This window comes from Oncorhynchus tshawytscha, linkage group LG21 (assembly GCF_018296145.1).
Source record: "Oncorhynchus tshawytscha isolate Ot180627B linkage group LG21, Otsh_v2.0, whole genome shotgun sequence".
In the NCBI taxonomy this organism is placed as follows: Eukaryota; Metazoa; Chordata; class Actinopteri; order Salmoniformes; family Salmonidae; genus Oncorhynchus; species Oncorhynchus tshawytscha.
Genome location: NC_056449.1, coordinates 39,202,651 through 39,223,796, shown reverse-complemented (window position 1 = coordinate 39,223,796; position 21,146 = coordinate 39,202,651). Strand labels below are relative to the sequence as shown.

The 21,146-nt window shown below is 41.1% G+C and overlaps 1 protein-coding gene across 1 annotated transcript in view; it reads right to left on the bottom strand.

The window, feature by feature from the left end:
* Positions 1-21,146, bottom strand: part of pcdh11 (protocadherin 11) — a 287,556-nt gene that overhangs the window by 94,903 nt on the left and 171,507 nt on the right. The window contains exon 5 of the mRNA XM_042303479.1: positions 11,810-11,845. Coding sequence (XP_042159413.1) covers positions 11,810-11,845 — 36 coding nt within the window. The remainder of the gene's footprint in view (positions 1-11,809; positions 11,846-21,146) is intronic.

Genomic DNA, 21,146 nt, shown 5'->3' with positions numbered 1-21,146 from the left:
AGTCAAGCTGTTGGCTACTCCACTACATCAATGTCAATCTGTTGACTACCGCACTACATCAATGTCAAGCTGTTGACTACTCCACTACATCAATGTCAAGCTGTTGGCTACTCCACTACATCAATGTCAAGCTGTTGGCTACTCCACCACAGCAATGTCAAGCTGTTGACTACCGCACTACATCAATGCCAAGCTGTTGGCTACTCCACTACAGCAATGTCAATCTGTTGACTACTCCACTACATCAATGCCAAGCTGTTGGCTACTCCACTACAGCAATGTCAATCTGTTGACTACCGCACTACATCAATGCCAAGCTGTTGGCTACTCCACTACATCAATGCCAAGCTGTTGACTACTCCACTACATCAATGTCAAGCTGTTGACTACTCCACTACATCAATGCCAAGCTGTTGACTACTCCACTACATCAATGCCAAGCTGTTGACTACTCCACTACATCAATGTCAAGCTGTTGACTACTCCACTACATCAATGTCAAGCTGTTGACTACTCCACTACATCAATGTCAAGCTGTTGACTACTCCACTACATCAATGTCAAGCTGTTGACTACTCCACTACATCAATGTCAAGCTGTTGGCTACTCCACTACAGCAATGTCAAGCTGTTGACTACTCCACTACATCAATGTCAAGCTGTTGACTACTCCACCACAATATCAAGCAACTGTCAATATCAAGCTGTTGGCAATGTCACTCCACCACAGCAATATCAAGCTGTTGACTACTCAAATAAAATAAAATAAAATGTATTTATAAAGCCCTTCTTACATCAGCTGATGTCTCAAAGTGCTGTACAGAAACCCAGACCCAAAACCGCAAACAGCAAGCAATGCAGGTGTAGAAGCACCACAGCAATGTCAAGCTGTTGGCTACTCCACCACAGCAATGTCAAGCTGTTGGCTACTCCACTACATCAATGTCAAGCTGTTGACTACTCCACCACAGCAATGTCAAGCTGTTGACTACTCCACCACAGCAATGTCAAGCTGTCGGCTACTCCACCACAGCAATGTCAAGCTGTTGGCTACTCCACTACAGCAATGTCAAGCTGTTGGCTACTCCACTACATCAATGTCAATCAGCTGTGTCTCAAAGTGCTGTACTCCACCACAGCAATGTCAAGCTGTTGGCTACTCCACTACAGCAATGTCAAGCTGTCGGCTACTCCACTACATCAATGTCAAGCTGTTGGCTACTCCACCACAGCAATGTCAAGCTGTTGGCTACTCCACTACATCAATGTCAAGCTGTTGACTACTCCACCACAGCAATGTCAAGCTGTTGGCTACTCCACCACAGCAATGTCAAGCTGTCGGCTACTCCACTACATCAATGTCAAGTCTTCATGAACGGAAAGTACAGGATCATATTTACAGAGCTTTGGCAGCTCCATGAGAAGCCTCTGCATCCCAAATGGCAACCTATTCCCTACATAGTGCACTGCTCCTGACCAAGGCACTTAGGGAATAGGGTGTCGTTTGGAATGCAGCTGCTCACTTCCTCTCCACATGTTTCTAATTTATTTGAGTCTTTCTGCTCAGACAATGACAGCCAGAATTGATTCAAACAAACAGCTGTCCATGATAATTAGGACATAATCATAGCGTGGAGTTTTCATATCTCTGTCAGATGTTTATACAAATGGAATTTCTGCAAAGGTGTAAAAAGATAAATCAATCTGGTTTTCAATCTGCACAGAGGCTTAAAATAAGCACATATTTCTTCTTATAACAGAGTGCTTATTTTTAATGGTTGGTCATTTCTTTGTTGTGTTGAGAGAAAAGATTGACACGACAACAGCAGTCATGGTGTACGTATTGTTAAAGCTTTACTTCTCACTCTAAAGAACGTGCCAGAAATCCATAAAACAAACACAAGCTGGTGTAAGAGATATAAAGACCAAACAGAGTCTGCCAGATAAAACAGTGCCTTGAAAACTATGTGCATAGAGAGAGATAATTTGTAATTTTTTTTTTAAACAGAAGAAAGAAGCCAGGTTCTATAACAAGCCAGCCCTATCCAAACTAAAGCCACTCTCTTGGTAGCAAACCAGACAATGTGCAGATGGACCTGGCTCCACGGCGGGGCGAGGGATTAGGAATCCCTTCTTTTCATGCGGAGGGGAGGATATACTATACATCACTTCATCCAGGGAGAAGATACAGCTCAATGAGTTACCTAGCTACCTTCTCCCTCCTATACACTTCTACATCCAAAATATCATAAATATAGAAGAGAGAGAGAGAGAGAGAGAGAGAGAGAGAGAGAGAGAGAGAGAGAGAGAGAGAGAGAGAGAGAGAGAGGAGAGAGAGAGAGAGAGAGAGAGAGAGAGAGAGAGAGGGAGAGAGAGAGAGAGAGGGGGAGAGAGAGAGAGAGAGAGAGAGAGAGAGAGAGAGAGAGAGGGGGAGACCTTGTTGCATGATTAATATCGGCCTGCCTTCCAATCCCCTTATCCCTTTGAATGATAAACTGGCCTCACTTACGAGTGGATCAGAGCAGATTTGCTGTGATCATCCTGGATGCATCACCTAGACCTGGACAAATCTGTTTGAGGAAAATTGTGATTTTTCATCGCCTAGCTGTCTGTGAAAACAGATACAGTACCAGTCAAAAGTTTGGACACACCTACTCATTCAAGGGTTTCTCTTTATTTGTACTATTTTCGATATTGTATAATAATAGTGAAGACATCAAAACGATGAAATAACACATACGGAATCATGTAGTACCCACTCCAAAAGGCTTTCGGAGCCATCATCGACTCAGTGGGTTTTGTCCAACATGTCTCTGGACCTACTCACTGTCACAGTCATACTCTGGACCTAGTTTTGTCCCATGGAATAAATGTTGTGGATCTTAATGTTTTTCCTCATAATCCTGGACTATCGGACCATGGGAAATGATGTAAATATATCACTAGCCACTTTAAACAATGCTACCTTACATAATGTTACTTACCCTACATTATTCATCTCATATGCATACGTATATACTGTACTCTATATCATCGACTGCATCCTTATGTAATACATGTATCACTAGCCACTTTAACTATGCCACTTGGTTTACATACTCATCTCATATGTATATACTGTACTCGATATCATCTACTGTATCTTGCCTATGCTGCTCTGTACCATCACTCATTCATATATCCTTATGTACATATTCTTTATCCCCTTACACTGTGTATAAGACAGTAGTTTTTTGGAATTGTTAGTTAGATTACTTGTTCGTTATACTGCATTGTCGGAACTAGAAGCACAAGCATTTCGCTACACTCGCATTAACATCTGCTAACCATGTGTAAGTGACAAATAAAATTTGATTTGATTTGATTTGATTTATCGGACCACCATTTTATTATGTTTGCAATTGCAACAAATAATCTGCTTAGACCCCAACCAAGGAACATCAAAAGTCATGCTATAAATTCACAGACAACACAAAGATTCCTTGATGCCCTTCCAGACTCCCTCTGCCTACCCAAGGACGTCAGAGGACAAAAATTAGTTAACCACCTAACTGAGGAACTCAATTTAACCTTGCGCAATACCCTAGATGCAGTTGCACCCCTAAAAACTAAAAACATTTCTCATAAGAAACTAGCTCCCTGGTACACAGAAAATACCCGAGCTCTGAAGCAAGCTTACAGAAAATTGGAACGGAAATGGCGCCACACCAAACTGCACCAAGTCTTCGGACTAACTTGGAAAGACAGTACCGTGCAGTATCGAAGAGCCCTTACTGCTGCTCGATCATCCTATTTTTCCAACTTAATTGAGGAAAACAAGAACAATCCGAAATTAATTTTTGATACTGTTGCAAAGCTAACTAAAAAGCAGCATTCCCCAAGTGAGGATGGCTTTCACTTCAGCAGTAATGAATTCATGAACTTCTTTGAGGAAAAGATCATGATTATTAGAAAGCAAATTACGGACTCCTCTTTAAATCTGTGTATTCATTCAAAGCTCATTTGTCCTGAGTCTGCACAACGCTGCCAGGACCTAGGATCAAGAGAGACACTCAAGTGTTTTAGTACTATATCTCTTGACACAATGATGAAAATAATCATGGCCTTTAAACCTTCAAGCTGCATACAGGACCATATTCCAACTAAACTACTGAAAGAGCTACTTCCTGTGCTTGGCCCTCCAATGTTGAACACAATACACGGCTCTCTATCCATCAGATGTGTACCAAACTCACTAAAAGTGGCAGTAATAAAGCCTCTTGAAAAAGCCAAAACCTTGACCCAGAAAATAAATAAAAAACTATCGGCCTATATCAAATCTTCCAATCCTCTCAAATTTTTTAGAAAAGGCTGTTGCGCAGCAACTCACTGCTCTTGAAGACAAACAATGTATACGAAATGCTTCAGTCTGGTTTTAGACCCAATCATAGCACTGAGACTGCACTTGTGAAGGTGGTAAATTACCTTTTAATGGCATCAGACCGAGGCTCTGCATCTGTCTTTGTGCTCCTAGACCTTAATGCTGCTTTTGATACCATTGATCACCACATTCTTTTGGAGAGATTGGAAACCTAAATTGGTCTACACGGACAAGTTCTGGCCTGGTTTAGATCTTATCTGTCGGAAAGATATCAGTTTGTCTCTGTGAATGGCTTGTCCACTCACAAATCAACTGTACATTTTGGTGTTCCTCAAAGGTTCCGTTTTAGGACCACTATTGTTTTCACTATATATTTGACCTCTTGGGGATATCATTCAAAAACATAATGTTAACTTTCACTGCTATGCGGATGACACACAGCTGTACATTTCAATGAAACATGGTGAAGCCCCAAAATTGCCCTCGCTAGAAGCCTGTGTTTCAGACATAAGGAAGTGGATGGCTGCAAACATTCTACTTTTAAACTCGGACAAAACAGAGATGCTTGTTCTAGGTCCCAAGAAACAAAGAGATCTTCTGTTGAATCTGACAATTAATCTTAGTGGTTGTACAGTCGTCTCAAATAAAACTGTGAAGGACCTCGGCGTTACTCTGGACCCTGATCTCTCTTTTGACGAACATATCAAGACTGTTTCAAGGACAGCTTTTTTCCATCTACGTAACATTGAAAAATCTGAAACTTTCGGTCCAAAAATGATGCAGAAAAATGTGTTTGCTTTTGTTACTTCTAGGTTAGACTACTGCAATGCTCTAATTTCCGACTACCCGGATAAAGCAAGAAATAAACTTCAGTTAGTGCTAAATACGGCTGCTAGAATCCTGACTAGAACCAAAAAATGTGAACATATTACTCCAGTGCTAGCCTCTCTACACTGGTTTCCTGTCAAGGCAAGGGCTGATTTCAATGTTTTACTGCTAACCTACAAAGCATTACAGGGGATTGCTCCTACCTATCTCTCTGATTTGGTCCTGCCGTACATACCTACACGTACGCTACGGTCACAAGACGCAGGCCTCCTAATTGTCCCTAGAATTTCTAAGCAAACAGCTGGAGGCAGGGCTTTCTCCTATAGAGCTCAGTTTTTATGGAATGGTCTGCCTTACCCATGTGAGAGACGCACAACATTTAAGTCTTTACTGAAGACTCATCTTTTCAGTGGGTCATATGATTGAGTGTAGTCTGGCCCAGGAGTGTGAAGGTGAACGGAAAGGCTCTGGAGCAACGAACCGCCCTTGCTGTCTCTACCTGGCCGGTTCCCCTCTTTCCACTGGGATTCTCTGCCTCTAACCCTATTACAGGGGCTGAGTCACTGGCTTACTGGTGCTCTTTCATGCAGTCCCTAGGAGGGGTGCGTCACTTGAGTGGGTTGAGTCACTGATGTGATCTTGCTGTCTGAGAACTTTGCGGGCTATTGTCTCAGGATGGTAAGTTGGTGGTTGAAGATGTCCCTCTAGTGGTGTGGGGGCTGTGCTTTGGCAAAGTGGGTGGGGTTATATCCTTCCTGTTTGGCCCTGTCCGGGGGTATCATCGGATAGGGCCACAGTGTCTCCTGACCCCTCCTGTCTCAGCCTCCAGTATTTATGCTGCAGTAGTTTATGTGTCGGGGGCTAGGGTCAGTTTATTATATCTGGAGTACTTCTCCTGTCTTATCCTGTGTCCTGTTTGAATTTAAGTATGCTCTCTCTAATTCTCTCTTTCTTTCTCTCTCTCGGAGGATCTGAGCCCTAGGACCATGATTCAGGACTACCTGGCATGATGACTCCTTGCTGTCCCGAGTCCACCTGGCCGTGCTGCTGCTCCAGTTTCAACTGCTCTGCCTGCGGCTATGGAATCCTGACCTGTTCACCGGACGTGCTACCTGTCCCAGACCTATTATTTTACCAAGCTGGTCATTTATGAACATTTGAACATCTTGGCCATGTTCTGTTACAATCTCCACCTGGCACAGCCAGAAGAGGACTGGCCACCCCTCATAGCCTGGTTACCCTCTAGGTTTCTTCCTAGGTTTTGGCCTTTCTAGGGAGTTTTTCCTAGCCAACATGCTTGAACACCTGCATTGCTTGCTGTTTGGGGTTTTAGGCTGGGTTTCTGTACAGCACTTTGAGATATCAGCTGATGTACGAAGTGCTATATAAATATATTTGATTTGATTTGATTTAGTAAGCAAAAAAAGTGTTAACAAAAATCTAAATATACTGTATATTTGAGATTCTTCAAAGTAGCCACCCTTTGCCTTGATGACAGCTTTGCACATTCTTGGCATTTTCTCAACCAGCTTCATGAGGTAGTCACCTGGAATGCATTTCAATGGAATGCATGGATGCATTTCAATTAACAGGTGTGCCTTGTTAAAAGTTAATTTGTGGAATTTCTTTACGTCTTAACGCGTTTGAGTCAATCAGTTGTGTTGTGACAAGGTAGGGTTGGTATACAGAAGGTAGCCCTATCTGGTAAAAGACCAAGTCTTCTACCAGATAGGAAGAACAGCTCAGATAAGCAAAGAGAAATGACAGTCCATCATTACTTTTAGGTCAGTCACTCCGGAAAATGTCAAGAACTTTGAACGTTTCTTCAAGTGCAGTCACAAAGAACAATAAAGCATAATAATGAAACTGGCTCTCAAGAGGACCGCCACAGGAAAGGATAAGTTCATTAGAGATAACTGCACCTCAGATTTCAGCCCAAATAAATGCTTCACAGAGTTCAAGTAACTTACACATCTCAACATCAACTGTTCAGAGGAGACGTGCATGAATCAGGCCTTCATGGTCAAATTGTTGCAAAGAAACCACTACTAAAGGACACCAATAAGAAGAAGAGACTTGCTTAGGCGATGAAACACGAGCAATGGACATTAGACTGGTGGAAATCTGTCTTTTGTGAGATGCAGAGTAGGGGAACGGATGATATCCGCATGTGTGGTCCCCACCATGAAGCATGGAGGAGGAGGTGTGATGGTGTGGGGGTGCTTAGCTGATGACACTGTCTGTGATTTACTTTGAATTCAAGGCACACTTAACCAGCATTTCAACCACAGTATTCTGCACGGATACGCCATTACATCTGGTTTGCGCTTAGTGGGAAAATCATTAGTTTTTTTAACAGGACAATGACCCAAAACACACCAAAACACACCTCCAGGCTGTGTAAGAGCTATTTGACCAAGAAGGAGAGTGATGGGGTGCTACATCAAATGACCTGGCCTCCACAATCACCCAACCTCAGGAGTGCAAGGTCTCTAACATCCACCAGCTCTGTGATGTCGTCATGGAGGAGTGGAAGAGGACTCCTGCTACAACCTGTGAAGCTCTGGTGAACTCCATGCCCAAGAGGGTTAAGGCAGTGCTGGAAAATGATGGTGGCCAAACTAAATATTGACACTTTGGGCCCAATTTGGACATTTTCACTTAGGGGTGTACTCACTTTTGTTGCCAGAGGTTTGGACTTTAATGGCTGTGTGTTTGAGTTATTTTGAGGGGACAGAAAATTTACACTGTTATACAAGCTGTACACTCACTACTTTATATTGTAGCAAAGTGTAATTTCTTCAGTGTTGTCACATGAAAAGATAAACTCAAATGCTTACAAAAATGTGAGGGGTGTACTCACTTTTGTGATATACTGTATATATATATATATATATATATATATATATATATATATATACACTGCTCAAAAAAATAAAGGGAACACTTAAACAACACAATGTAACTCCAAGTCAATCACACTTCTGTGAAATCAAACTGTCCACTTAGGAAGCAACACTGATTGACAATACATTTCACATGCTGTTGTGCAAATGGAATAGACAACAGGTGGAAATTATAGGCATTTAGCAAGACACCCCCAATAAAGGAGTGGTTCTGCAGGTGGGGACCACAGACCACTTCTCAGCTCCTATGCTTCCTGGCTGATGTTTTGGTCACTTTTGAATGCTGGCGGTGCTTTCACTCTAGTGGTAGCATGATACGGAGTCTACAACCCACACAACTGGCTCAGGTAGTGCAGCTCATCCAGGATGGCACATCAATGCGAGATGTGGCAAGAAGGTTTGCTGTGTCTGTCACCGTAGTGTCCAGAGCATGGAGGCACTACCAGGAGACAGGCCAGTATATCAGGAGACGTGGAGGAGGCCGTAGGAGGTCAACAACCCAGCAGCAGGACCGCTACCTCCGCCTTTGTGCAAGGAGGAGCACTGCCAGAGCCCTGCAAAATGACCTCCAGCAGACCACAAATGTGCATGTGTCTGCTCAAACGGTCAGAAACAGACTCCATGAGGGTGGTATGAGGGCCCGACGTCCACAGGTGGGGGTTGTGCTTACAGCCCAATACCGTGCAGGACGTTTGGCATTTGCCAGAGAACACCAAGATTGGCAAATTCCTGTGCTCTTCACAGATGAAAGCAGGTTCACACTGAGCACATGTGACAGATGAGCAGTCTGGAGACGCCGTGGAGAACGTTCTGCTGCCTGCAACATCCTCCAGCATGACCGGTTTGGCGGTGGGTCAGTCATGGTGTGGGGTGGCATTTCTTTGGGGGGCCGCACAGCCCTCCATGTGCTCGCCAGAGGTAGCCTGACTGCCATTAGGTACCGAGATAAGATCCTCAGACCCCTTGTGAGACCATATGCTGGTGTGGTTGGCCCTGGATTCCTCCTAATGCAAGACAATGCTAGACCTCATGTGGCTGGAGTGTGTCAGCAGTTCCTGCAAGAAGAAGGCATTGATGCTATGGACTGGCCCTCCCGTTCCCCAGACCTGAATCCAATTGAGCACATCTGGGACATCATGTCTCGCTCCATCCACCAACGCCGCGTTGCACCACAGACTGTCCAGGAGTTGGTGGATGGTTTAGTCCAGGTCTGGGAGGAGATCCCTTAGGAGACCATCCGCCACCTCATCAGGAGCATGCCCAGGCGTTGTAGGGAGGTCATACAGGCACGTGGAGGCCACACACACTACCGAGCCTCATTTGGACTTGTTTTAAGGACATTACATCAAAGTTGGATCAGCCTGTAGTGTGGTTTTCCACTTTAATTTTGAGTGTGACTCCAAATCCAGGCCTCCATGGGTTGATAAATTTGATTTCCATTGATCATTTTTGTGTGATTTTGTTGTCAGCACATTCAACTATGTAAAGAAAAAAGTATTTAATAAGAATATTTCATTCATTCAGATCTAGGGTATGTTATTTTAGTGTTCCCTTTATTTTTTTGAGCAGTGTATATGTATATATAGATAGATATAGATGTAAAAAAAATATATATATATATATATCTATATAATGAGATATACAGTAGATAGATATAAATACATAAATAGATATATATGTATTTAGATAGATAGATATATATATGCAACTACACATAGACAAGATCCCACAAACACCAAAGGGAAATGGCTACCTAAATATGATCCCCAATCAGAGACAACGATAAACAGCTGTCTCTGATTGAGAACCATATAAGGCCAACATAGAAATACAAAAACCCCTAGACCTACAACAACCCTAGACATTCAAAAACCCCAGACAATAAAAAAAAAACTATCGTACCCACCCTAGTCACACCCTGACCTAACCAAAATATAAAGAAAACAGAGATATCTAAGGTCAGGGCGTGACACAGAGTGACTCCATGCAACTTATTATGTGACTTGTTAAGCACATTTTTTACTCCTGAATGTATTTAGGCTTGACATAACTAAGGGGTTGAATACTTATTGAATCAAGACATTTAAGCTTTTCATTTTTAATTAATTTGTAACAATTTTTCTAAAAGAATAATTCCACTTTTGACATTAATTGGTATTGTGTGTAGGCCAGTGACATAAAATCGAAATTGAATCAATTTTAATTTCAGGCTGTAACTCCATAAAATGTGGAAAAAGGCAAAGGTTATGAATACTTTCAGACAGGACTAATATATATATATATATATATATATATATATATATATATATATATATATATATATATATATATATAGTGGAGCTATGTCTTGATCTAGTACAGTTAAACAGGAAGTAGAATCTGAAACATGGCAAATTAAACCAGGACACTATTCACCAACAACAATCTGTCCACATTCCAGATCATAGTGCAAGCCTGCTCAGTTGTAAAACATGTATATTTTGCACTCTGAAACCCTGCAATGTACAGGTGAGATGAAACCTGTCTAAACCGTTGTCCTTGTTAAATATTACGTAATTCATCACTTTATATGTCGCACATGAATATCAATTGTTCTTGCCGGGACTGTAATTACTTCATCATTAGCGTTCTGGCCACGACAACTATGTAATGGAGGAGGGTCAGTGAACCAGTCAAGAGATGAGACTTGGATAATTAGCTCCCCAAGCTGAAGGCAAGACTTTAGTTCAAAGGGTTAACACAGTATTGTGATGGGTCTTGCATGAGGACTGGGTGCAATGCTGTCGGTCACATAGTGACAAGCTCAAGGCTTTACATACAGAACAGAATTCAGTCAACTGAACTCCAAGGCCTGGGTTAAGTGTTGCAATATACAATATATGAGAAAAATAGATTTATTGTAAGAAAACGAAAGTGAAAAATAGATGAAAGGTAACAGAAGACATGAAGGTCATGTGTTGCAGTATAATTCCATTTGCTGTTATGTGGTCTGGCTGCCGTAAGAGCGAAAAAGGGTGCTGTGTCTTTTGTTGCCGTAGGAACAAGTCAGGTAGAGCTGTGCCATCAAACATAAAGAAACTGAGAGAATTTGAAAAGAACGTTGTTTCTACATCGCTGAGTCTTACAGAAAAACTTTAAATTATAAACCATAACATCAGCAATCCAAACACAGAACACATTTCTTCAATTTCAAGAACTGAATTGGATGCATTCTGCACCTTCAGGGCTTTGACGTGGTACAAAGCAACCCGTGAAGGAAACAACATTCTAGTGAAGAAGAGTGTCCTTTCATGACAATTAAAGTATTACCCATGCATGCAAAGACAAGACGAATCTAACACCTTTACAAACAACTCACAAAGTGACATCTGCTAAAAACAAAGGAATGCATTTTGCTTGAAGCTACTTGTATTTAATTGACCTGACTAATGACTAGATAATCAAAATAACAACTCTGCCCTTACAATTAACCTGTTTGTTTAATGCATCGTTAGAATTTTCATCAGCTGTCTTGTTCTCAGTTTCAAAGTTAAACTGACAGGTAAGGTTCATAGACACAGAACATGACATGGAACTACAACATGTACACACGAAATGGTTCCAAGTCCGGAGTTGTTTGCCTTTTTTTGTGTGAAAATAAATCAATCAAATGGCTGAGAAAATGCATTGTGGGGAAATTTGTTGAGAAAAATGTCATGCGGTTGTGTTAGACTTACGTTTGCAGACGTTATCTTGCTGAGAAGACAACCCTCCTGTAATAACACATGGTGGAAAGAAGAAGGAAAGAAAAAGACGTTATTGTATACTGTCCATGATTGCACTGCAGTCAACCACAGTATTGATTTTATCTGTAATTAAAGAGTCAAGCCTTAAAGATGGTTCATATGGAATGTCATCTTCACAATTGATGCGAAATATTATTTCGCCTGGTTGCTGTTGTTAAACGCTCCGATAAATGTTTATGATATAAGCAGGTCAAAGTTCATCTATACGCTCAAAGATGGCTTTCTGTTTCAGATAGAACGGAGACTTCAGATCTGTATTGATTTCTCAGGGAGAGAACGAATGCTGCTATAAGTCAAATTGTTTTACTGCTCAGTTAGAAAATACACCCTGGTAAGAAAATGTAACGTAGGCTCAATGCAGAACCTGACATCACACGACAAGACCGTTATAACTGACACTGATAAAGATGTGTTGGCATGTCAGCGGTGAAAGAACACAGAATATCAAACGAAGCATCAAAAATGAACAATAAACAGTGTCAAGCTTCTAAATTGGGAACAAAGAGGCCCACGAGACTGCAGGATATAGTCTCTTGTCCCAGGGGACCAGATAATAGTTTAGAGAGAGAGAGAGAGAGAGATAACAGTATTTAATTTTTTTTTATCACAAAATGATGTTTTCTTTGTGCTGTTTATAATAATGTGACCACGTGACTGAGGAAGATCTGAGGGTGAAGGGAAACATTGATGATGTTGACAAGCTGAGACGGTTACTGACTGAGGAAGATCTGAGGGTGAAGGGAAACATTGAAAGAGAAAGACAAGCTGAGACGGTTACTGACTGAGGTCTGAGGTTGAAGGGGAAACATTGATGATGTCGACAAGCTGAGAGGGTTACTGACTGAGGTCTGAGGTTGAATAGGAAACATTGAAAGAGAAAGACAAGCTGAGACAGTTACTGACTGAGGTCTGAGGTTGAAGGGGAAACATTGAAAGAGAAAGACAAGCTGAGACGGTTACTGACTGAGGACTGAGGTTGAATGGGAAACATTGAAAGAGAAAGACAAGCTGAGACGGTTACTGACTGAGGAAGATCTGAGACTGAAGGGAAACATTGACGATGTCGACAAGCTGAGAGGGTTACTGACTGAGGTCTGAGGTTGAAGGGGAAACATTGAAAGAGAAAGACAAGCTGAGAGGGTTGCTGACTGAGGTGAAATGATGAACAAAAAGTACGTTATCAACACATCAAGAAACCCCCCCCACTAATGTGAAATGATGAACAGGAACTATGAAGTGAGTATATTTATACAGAAAATGCAGTAATGTGTCAACAAATCAAGAGATCACACTTTGTTCACTGAAGGACAGTGGAGCTGTGAGTGTGTACAATCTGTGTTTTATATGTGTTGTGAATGTGATACAACAGTAACAGAACCTAGTGCACGCTACAAACACAATATCCCTGACATAGCAGCATGTGTCTTGTTAGGTTACAAATAAGTGGCGTAATGTAGCAACAAGCTAACAAGCCAGCACTGTCTATTACAGTTTAGATGATACTGGTGAAAACTTCATGCCAACCTGTTCATTTCCTATAGCCTATGCAAAAAAAAACGAATTTGCAGGAGAACGATGAGAATGCTTGGGTCAAGTTCAACTGTGTTCTTGTCTCACCGCAGTGAAACATAGAGCAACCTGTTAACATTCATAAATGCGACTGAGCCTGTGGTCTGGCTAGCCAGAGGACCATATGTGTGTGCAGCCCAGTAATGGAAAATGTCAATAAGCCGTCGGAAGACTGCTAGCATCCCAAACAACACCCTATTCCCTAAATATATTGCACTACATTGGACCAGGACCCATAAGGCAGTGTGCACTATATAAGGAATAGGGGACCATTTGCGACTCAGTCACACTTTTCTGAGGTTAGCAGATTGGATGCGTTGGAGGATGGGTATAAATAGTGTTATCCTTTAGGGTATAGCGGTAAATGGGATAGAAGTTCAAAATGTCTTTTTAAGATGATTGCCCCGTAAATTATTAAGTTGTTAATGAGGGTGAACGCTGCCAAGTGACAATCCTTCCCCAGGCAGAGTAAGAAAAGAGTAATCAACCCAAATTAATTAGCAAATAACTGGTCAAACCATGAAAGGAACTGTGTTAGTATTATGTCGGAATAAATGTGTTGTAGATCAGACGTTTGACTGATCTGAACTGCCTGTTTATTTGAATCATGTCTGTGAGTATAACAGAACTTATGTAGCAGGCAAAACCCCGAGGACTAACTGTTCAGATTTTCTTCCTCTCTCTGTTCCCTGATTTGTCATTGGTAAGGGTTATTTCTTAGGAACCTGTTTTCAGTTCCTACCGTTTCCACTGGATGTCACCAGTCTTTGGAATTTGGTTGAGGTTATTCCTTTGTGCAATGAAGAAGTAGGCCAACTAGGAACTGGCTAACACTGTTGAGAGTTTCGCAAGACGTGAAAAGTATCGCTGGTTTGTTTTCATTCCTGCATTGAACACAGAAAGACCCGTCTACAATTTGATCGATTATTAACGTTTAAAAATACCTAAGGTTGTATTACAAAAGTAGTTTGAAATATTTTGGCAAAGTTTATAGGCAACTTTTGAAATATTTTGTAGTGACGTTGCGTTTTTTTGTAAGCTGTTTTTTCTGGATCAAACACGCTTTATAAATGGACATTTGGATATATATGGACGGAATTAATCGAACAAAAGGACCAATTGTGATGTTTATGGGACATATTGGAGTGCCAACAAAAGAAGCTCGTCAAAGGTAAGGCATGTTTTATATTTTATTTCAGCGTTTTGTGTAGCGCCTGCAGGGTTGAAATATGCTACTCTTTGTTTACTGCTAGTGCTATCATCAGATAATAGCTTCTTATGTTTTTGCCGAAAAGCATTTAAAAAAAATCTGACATGTTGGCTGGATTCACAGCAAGTGTAGCTTTATTTGAGTATCTTACATGTGTGATTTAATGAAAGTTTGAATTTTATAGTATTTTATTTGAATCTGGTGCTCTGCATTTTCCCTGGCAAATGGCCAGTTGAGACATTTGCGTCCCCAAAGAGGTTATAGGACATCTAAAGCTAGTCTGATTACCTCATTCTAGTCTAACATTAGGTAGCTAGATCAGTTTAACTGGATCCCCTCAGAGTATTAGTGGGCTGTAGTTGGTCCTCTTAGTTAGCGTTAATATTATCAAACCTGATTAAAAATGTATTTATTTATTTAATGCGTCAAACACGAAGACAAAGTTAGGAGCTGAAATTCTGTACTCGTCAACGTTGTTTGAAGAGGTGCTTTATTTACATTGTTAACCGAACGTATTGATCAAACAGTTATGGGACATTCCTTTGGTACTATGTTCTATTCAACATTTCACGATGTAAATAGCTTTGCGATACAGACCTCACCAACCAATTAAATGTGTGATAACGCAACACAGTTGAACAGAGAAAGTTCTTCAAAAGATGACCTTAAAGTAACCTTAGTTTCTAGCCTATGTTTATTGTATATCACAGTTTACAGGAGAGAATAATGTGTGATCCATCTCTGTAGTGCTGGGTCGCTGACCCTCTCCTCTCCATCTATAAGCCTCTCCAGACCACTGGTTTCCAAGCACCCACAGCCATGCCCGGCACAGAGATGGAGATAAGTGCATGTGATGCTTACCCACATCAAAGCGGTGGAAGAGTGTCTTAGCGAGCGAAGGCAGTGGGGCTCGAACCGTGGCTTTGATCATTCTCAGCTTTCGGATAATTAAAATATTGGATAAATAATTGATTAAAAACACCAGAGCTCATTGTGCTGTTCTGCATCTAGATCCCAATTTATTCCAACCTTGACACTCGTCTTGTCTTTCATTTTATATCAACAAGGGTGTGGGTACAACTCTGAGAGGTACACGGATGAATTGTGCCTCTCCATTCAGCTTCACTAAATAATATATAAAACATAATGATTGACATCACTTACAGTCTGTAGATTTAATATGAACAACAAGAAGCACTTTCGCTGCTGCAGAAATTGTTCAGGGTCGCTATCCACAGTGCTTTTGAAAAGTATTCAGACACCTTGCCTTTTTCCACATTTTGTTGTAACAGCCTTATTCACAAATGGATTAAGTAAAACAAATTCCTCATCAACCTACACACAATACCCCATAATGATAAAGTGAATCCAGGTTTATAGAACGTTATTAGAAAGTTTTGCACATTTATTAAAACTAAAAACTGAAAAAAACTAAATTACATAAATATTCAGATCCTTTGCTATGAGAATCGAAAATGAGCTCAGGTGCAAACTGTTTCCAGTGATCATCCCTGAGATTTTATCTACAACTTGATTGGAGTCCACCTGTGGTAAGTTCAATTGATTGGACATGATTTGGAAGGGCACACACAAGTCTATATAAGGTTCCACAGTTGACAGTGCATGCATGGTCAGAGCAAAAATCAAGCCAAGAGGTCAAAGGAATTGTCCGTAGAGCTCCGAGACAGGATTGTGTCGAGGCACAGATCTGGGGAAGGGTACCAAAATATGTCTGCATCATTGAAGGTCCCCAAGAACACAGTGACCTCAATCATTCTCAAATGGAACAAGTTTGGAACCACCAAGACTTCTCCTAGAGTTGGCCGCCTGGCAAAACTGAGCAATCGCGGGAGAAGGGCCTTGGTCAGGGAGGTGACCAAGAACCTGATGGCTCCAGAGTTCCTCTGTGGAGTTGGGAGAACCTTCCAGAAGGACAACCATCTCTGCAGCACTTCACCAATCAGTGCTTTGTGGTAGAGTGGCCAGACAGAAGCCACTCCTCAGTAAAAGGTACATGACAGCCCATTTGGAGTTTACCTAAAGGCACCTAAAGGACTCTCAGACCATGAGAAACAAGATGCTGGTCTGATGAAACCAAAATTGAACTCTTTTGCCTGAATGCCAAGCATCATGTCCAGAGGAAACCTGGCACCATCCCTACGGTGAAGCATGGTAGTGGCATCATCATGCTGTGGAGATGTTTTTCAGCGGCAGGGGACTAGGAGACTAGTCAGTATCGAGGGAAAGATTAACGGAACAAAGAACCTTGATGAAAACTGCTCCAGAATGCTGAGGACCTGGGACAAAGGTTCACCTTCCAACAGAACAATGACCCTACGCAAACAGCCAAGCCGACTAAGGAGTGGCTTCAGGACAAGTCTCTGAATGTCCATGAGTGGCCCAGCCAGAGCCCGGACATGAACCCAATTGAACATCTCTGCTGCCCATCCGACCTGACTGAGCTTGAGAGGATCTGTAGAGAAGAACGGGAGAAATTCCCCAAGTACAGGTGTGCCAAGCTTGTAGCGTCATACCCAAGAAGACTCTACACTGTTATCGCTGCTAAAGGTGCTTCAACAAAGTACTGAGTAAATGGTCTGAATACTTAGGTAAATTTGTTATTTCAGTGTTTTATTTTGTTCAAATTTTACGCAATTTTTGTGTAGAGTGTAGATGTTTGAGGGGAAAAAACAATTGAGTGCATTTTAGAATAAGGCTGTAATGTAACAAAATGTTGAAAAAGTTAAGAGGTCTGAACTCTTTCAGTATGTTCTGTAAAAAGACATGGTTATAACCCTCTTTCTCCCTTCCTGATAGTTTATAACCCTCTGTCTCCCTTCATGATGTGGCTATAACCCTCTTTCTCCCTTCATGATGTGGTTATAACCCCCATTCTCCCTTCATGATAGTTTATAACCCTCTTTCTCCCTTCATGATGTGATTATAAACCTCTTTCTCCCTTCATGATAGTTTATAACCCTCTTTCTCCCTTCATGATGTGGTTATAACCCTCTTTCTCCCTTCATGATAGTTTATAACCATCTTTCTCCCTTCATGATAGTTTATAACCCTCTTTCTCCCTTCATGATGTGGTTATAACCCTCTTTCTCCCTTCATGATAGTTTATAACCCTCTTTCTCCCTTCATGATAGTTTATAACCCTCTTTCTCCCTTCATGATGTGGTTATAACCCTCTTTCTCCCTTCAAGATGTGGTTATAACCCTCTTTCTCTCTTCATGATGTGGTTATAACCCTCTTTCTCTGTTCATGATGTGGTTATAACCCCCTTTCTCCCTTCATGATAGTTTATAACCCTCTTTCTCCCTTCATGATGTGGTTATAACCCTCTTTCTCCCTTCATGATGTGGTTATAAACCTCTTTCTCCCTTCATGATAGTTTATAACCCTCTTTCTCCCTTCATGATGTGGTTATAACCCTCTTTCTCCCTTCATGATAGTTTATAACCCTCTTTCTCCCTTCATGATAGTTTATAACCCTCTTTCTCCCTTCATGATGTGGTTATAACCCTCTTTCTCCCTTCATGATAGTTTATAACCCTCTTTATCCCTTCATGATAGTTTATAACCCTCTTTCTCCCTTCATGATGTGGTTATAACCCTCTTTCTCCCTTCAAGATGTGGTTATAACCCTCTTTCTCTCTTCATGATGTGGTTATAACCCTCTTTCTCCATTCATGATGTGGTTATAACCCCCTTTCTCCCTTCATGATAGTTTATAACCCTCTTTCTCCCTTCATGATGTGGTTATAACCCTCTTTCTCCCTTCATGATAGTTTATAACCCTCTTTCTCCCTTCATGATGTGGTTATAACCCTCTTTCTCCCTTCATGATAGTTTATAACCCTCTTTCTCCCTTGAAGATGTGGTTATACCCTATTTCTCCCTTCATGATGTGGTTATAACCCCTCTTCTCCCTTCATGATGTGGTTATAACCCTCTTTCTCCATTCAAGATGTGGTTATAACCCTCTTTCTCCCTTCAAGATGTGGTTATAACCCTCTTTCTCCCTTCATGATAGTTTATAACCCTCTTTCTCCCTTCAAGATGTCGTTATAACCCTCTTTCTCCCTTCATGATGTGGTTATAACCCCTCTTCTCCCTTCATGATGTGGTTATAACCCTCTTTCTCCCTTCATGATAGTTTATAACCCTCTTTCTCCCTTCATGATGTGGTTATAACCCTCTTTGTCCCTTCATGATAGTTTATAACCCTCTTTCTCCCTTCAAGATGTGGTTATAACCCTCTTTCTCTCTTCATGATGTGGTTATAACCCTCTTTCTCCGTTCATGATGTGGTTATAACCCCCTTTCTCCCTTCATGATAGTTTATAACCCTCTTTCTCCCTTCATGATGTGGTTATAACCCTCTTTCTCAATTCATGATGTGGTTATAACCCTCTTTCTCCCTTCATGATAGTTTATAACCCTCTTTCTTCCTTCATGATGTGGTTATAACCCTCTTTGTCCCATCATGATAGTTTATAACACTCTTTCTCCCTTGAAGATGTGGTTATACCCTATTTCTCCCTTCATGATGTGGTTATAACCCCTCTTCTCCCTTCATGATGTGGTTATAACCCTCTTTCTCCATTCAAGATGTGGTTATAACCCTCTTTCTCCCTTCAAGATGTGGTTATAACCCTCTTTCTCCCTTCATGATAGTTTATAACCCTCTTTCTCCCTTCAAGATGTCGTTATAACCCTCTTTCTCCCTTCATGATGTGGTTATAACCCCTCTTCTCCCTTCATGATAGTTTATAACCCTCTTTCTCCCTTCATGATGTGGTTATAACCCTCTTTCTCAATTCATGATGTGGTTATAACCCTCTTTCTCCCTTCATGATAGTTTATAACCCTCTTTCTTCCTTCATGATGTGGTTATAACCCTCTTTGTCCCATCATGATAGTTTATAACACTCTTTCTCCTTTCATGACAGTTTATAACCCTCTTTCTCCCTTCATGATGTGGTTATAACCCTCTTTCTCCCTTCATGATGTGGTTATAACCCACTTTCTCCCTTCATGATGTGGCTATAACCCTATTTCTCCCTTCATGATATGGCTATAACCTTCTTTCTCCCTTCATGATGTGGTTATAACCCTCTTTCTCAATTCATGATGTGGTTATAACCCTCTTTCTCCCTTCATGATGTGGTTATAACCCTCTTTCTTCCTTCATGATGTGGTTATAACCCTCTTTGTCCCATCATGATAGTTTATAACCCTCTTTCTCCCTTCATGATAGTTTATAACCTTCTTTCTCCCTTCATGATAGTTTATAACCTTCTTTCTCCCTTCATGATGTGGTTATAACCCTCTTTCTCAATTCATGATGTGGTTATAACCCTCTTTCTCCCTTCATGATAGTTTATAACCCTCTTTCTTCCTTCATGATGTGGTTATAACCCTCTTTGTCCCATCATGATAGTTTATAACCCTCTTTCTCCCTTCATGATAGTTTATAACCCTCTTTCTCCCTTCATGATAGGTTATAACCCTCTTTCTCCCTTGATGATACGGTAATAACCTCTTTCTCCTTTGACGATATGTGGGTATTTTCATGGTGGAGAAAATGCATCTAATAATCATGTACCTCCCATGGGAGATCTCCTCCTTCTGGGTCAGAATGAGCTGTTGCTGTGGTGCTGTAATGTGTCGCAGTAATGACACTGCTAAATGTATTCCATTAAGCAATCATTCAACTGAACGTGGTCCTTAAACCATGGCCACGTTCATGTTCAACCCACATTCCAGATTCCATGTTCATCTCCAGTGGGAGAGCGTGGCTGAAGGAAACTATCATGATTCTATAAAACCCAATGGCATATAGCGTGACATGATTGCTAGATTTCATGTCATTTTATAGTTACCTGGCAACCCAAGGTGTGTACAACAAGGGTTCTGTTTGCGGTGAACATGTCACTTAGTAACCATTTGCAGTTGGATGACTTGAATGAACGTTCCGGAATGTAATGGTGAAGCTTCGTTGTTGTATTGGTCACCGTGGCTTTCTAGCGTCAACATTCCAACTTCAAATAACTTTGCTATTCTTACTACATGAATAGAAACCCTACATGACCAACGTTATTTATTTGTAGACCCCAAACAGACATTTACAGTACCAGTCAAATGTTTGGACACACCTACTCATTCAAGGGCTTTATTTTATTTTTGACTATTTTCTACATTATCATTTGTAGCAGCAGTTTAGACCCCAAACAGACAAAACACATGTCATTTATTAGCTAACATTATCTAATGTTTGCAAACTATTTTCCTTGTTTTTTAATTTTTTATTTTATTTCACCTTTATTTAACCAGGTAGGCCAGTTGAGAACAAGTTCTCATTTACAACTGCGACCTGGCCAAGATAAAGCATAGCAATTCGACACATACAACAACACAGAGTTACACATGGAATAAACAAAACATACAGTCAATAATACAGTATAACAAAAGAAAACAAA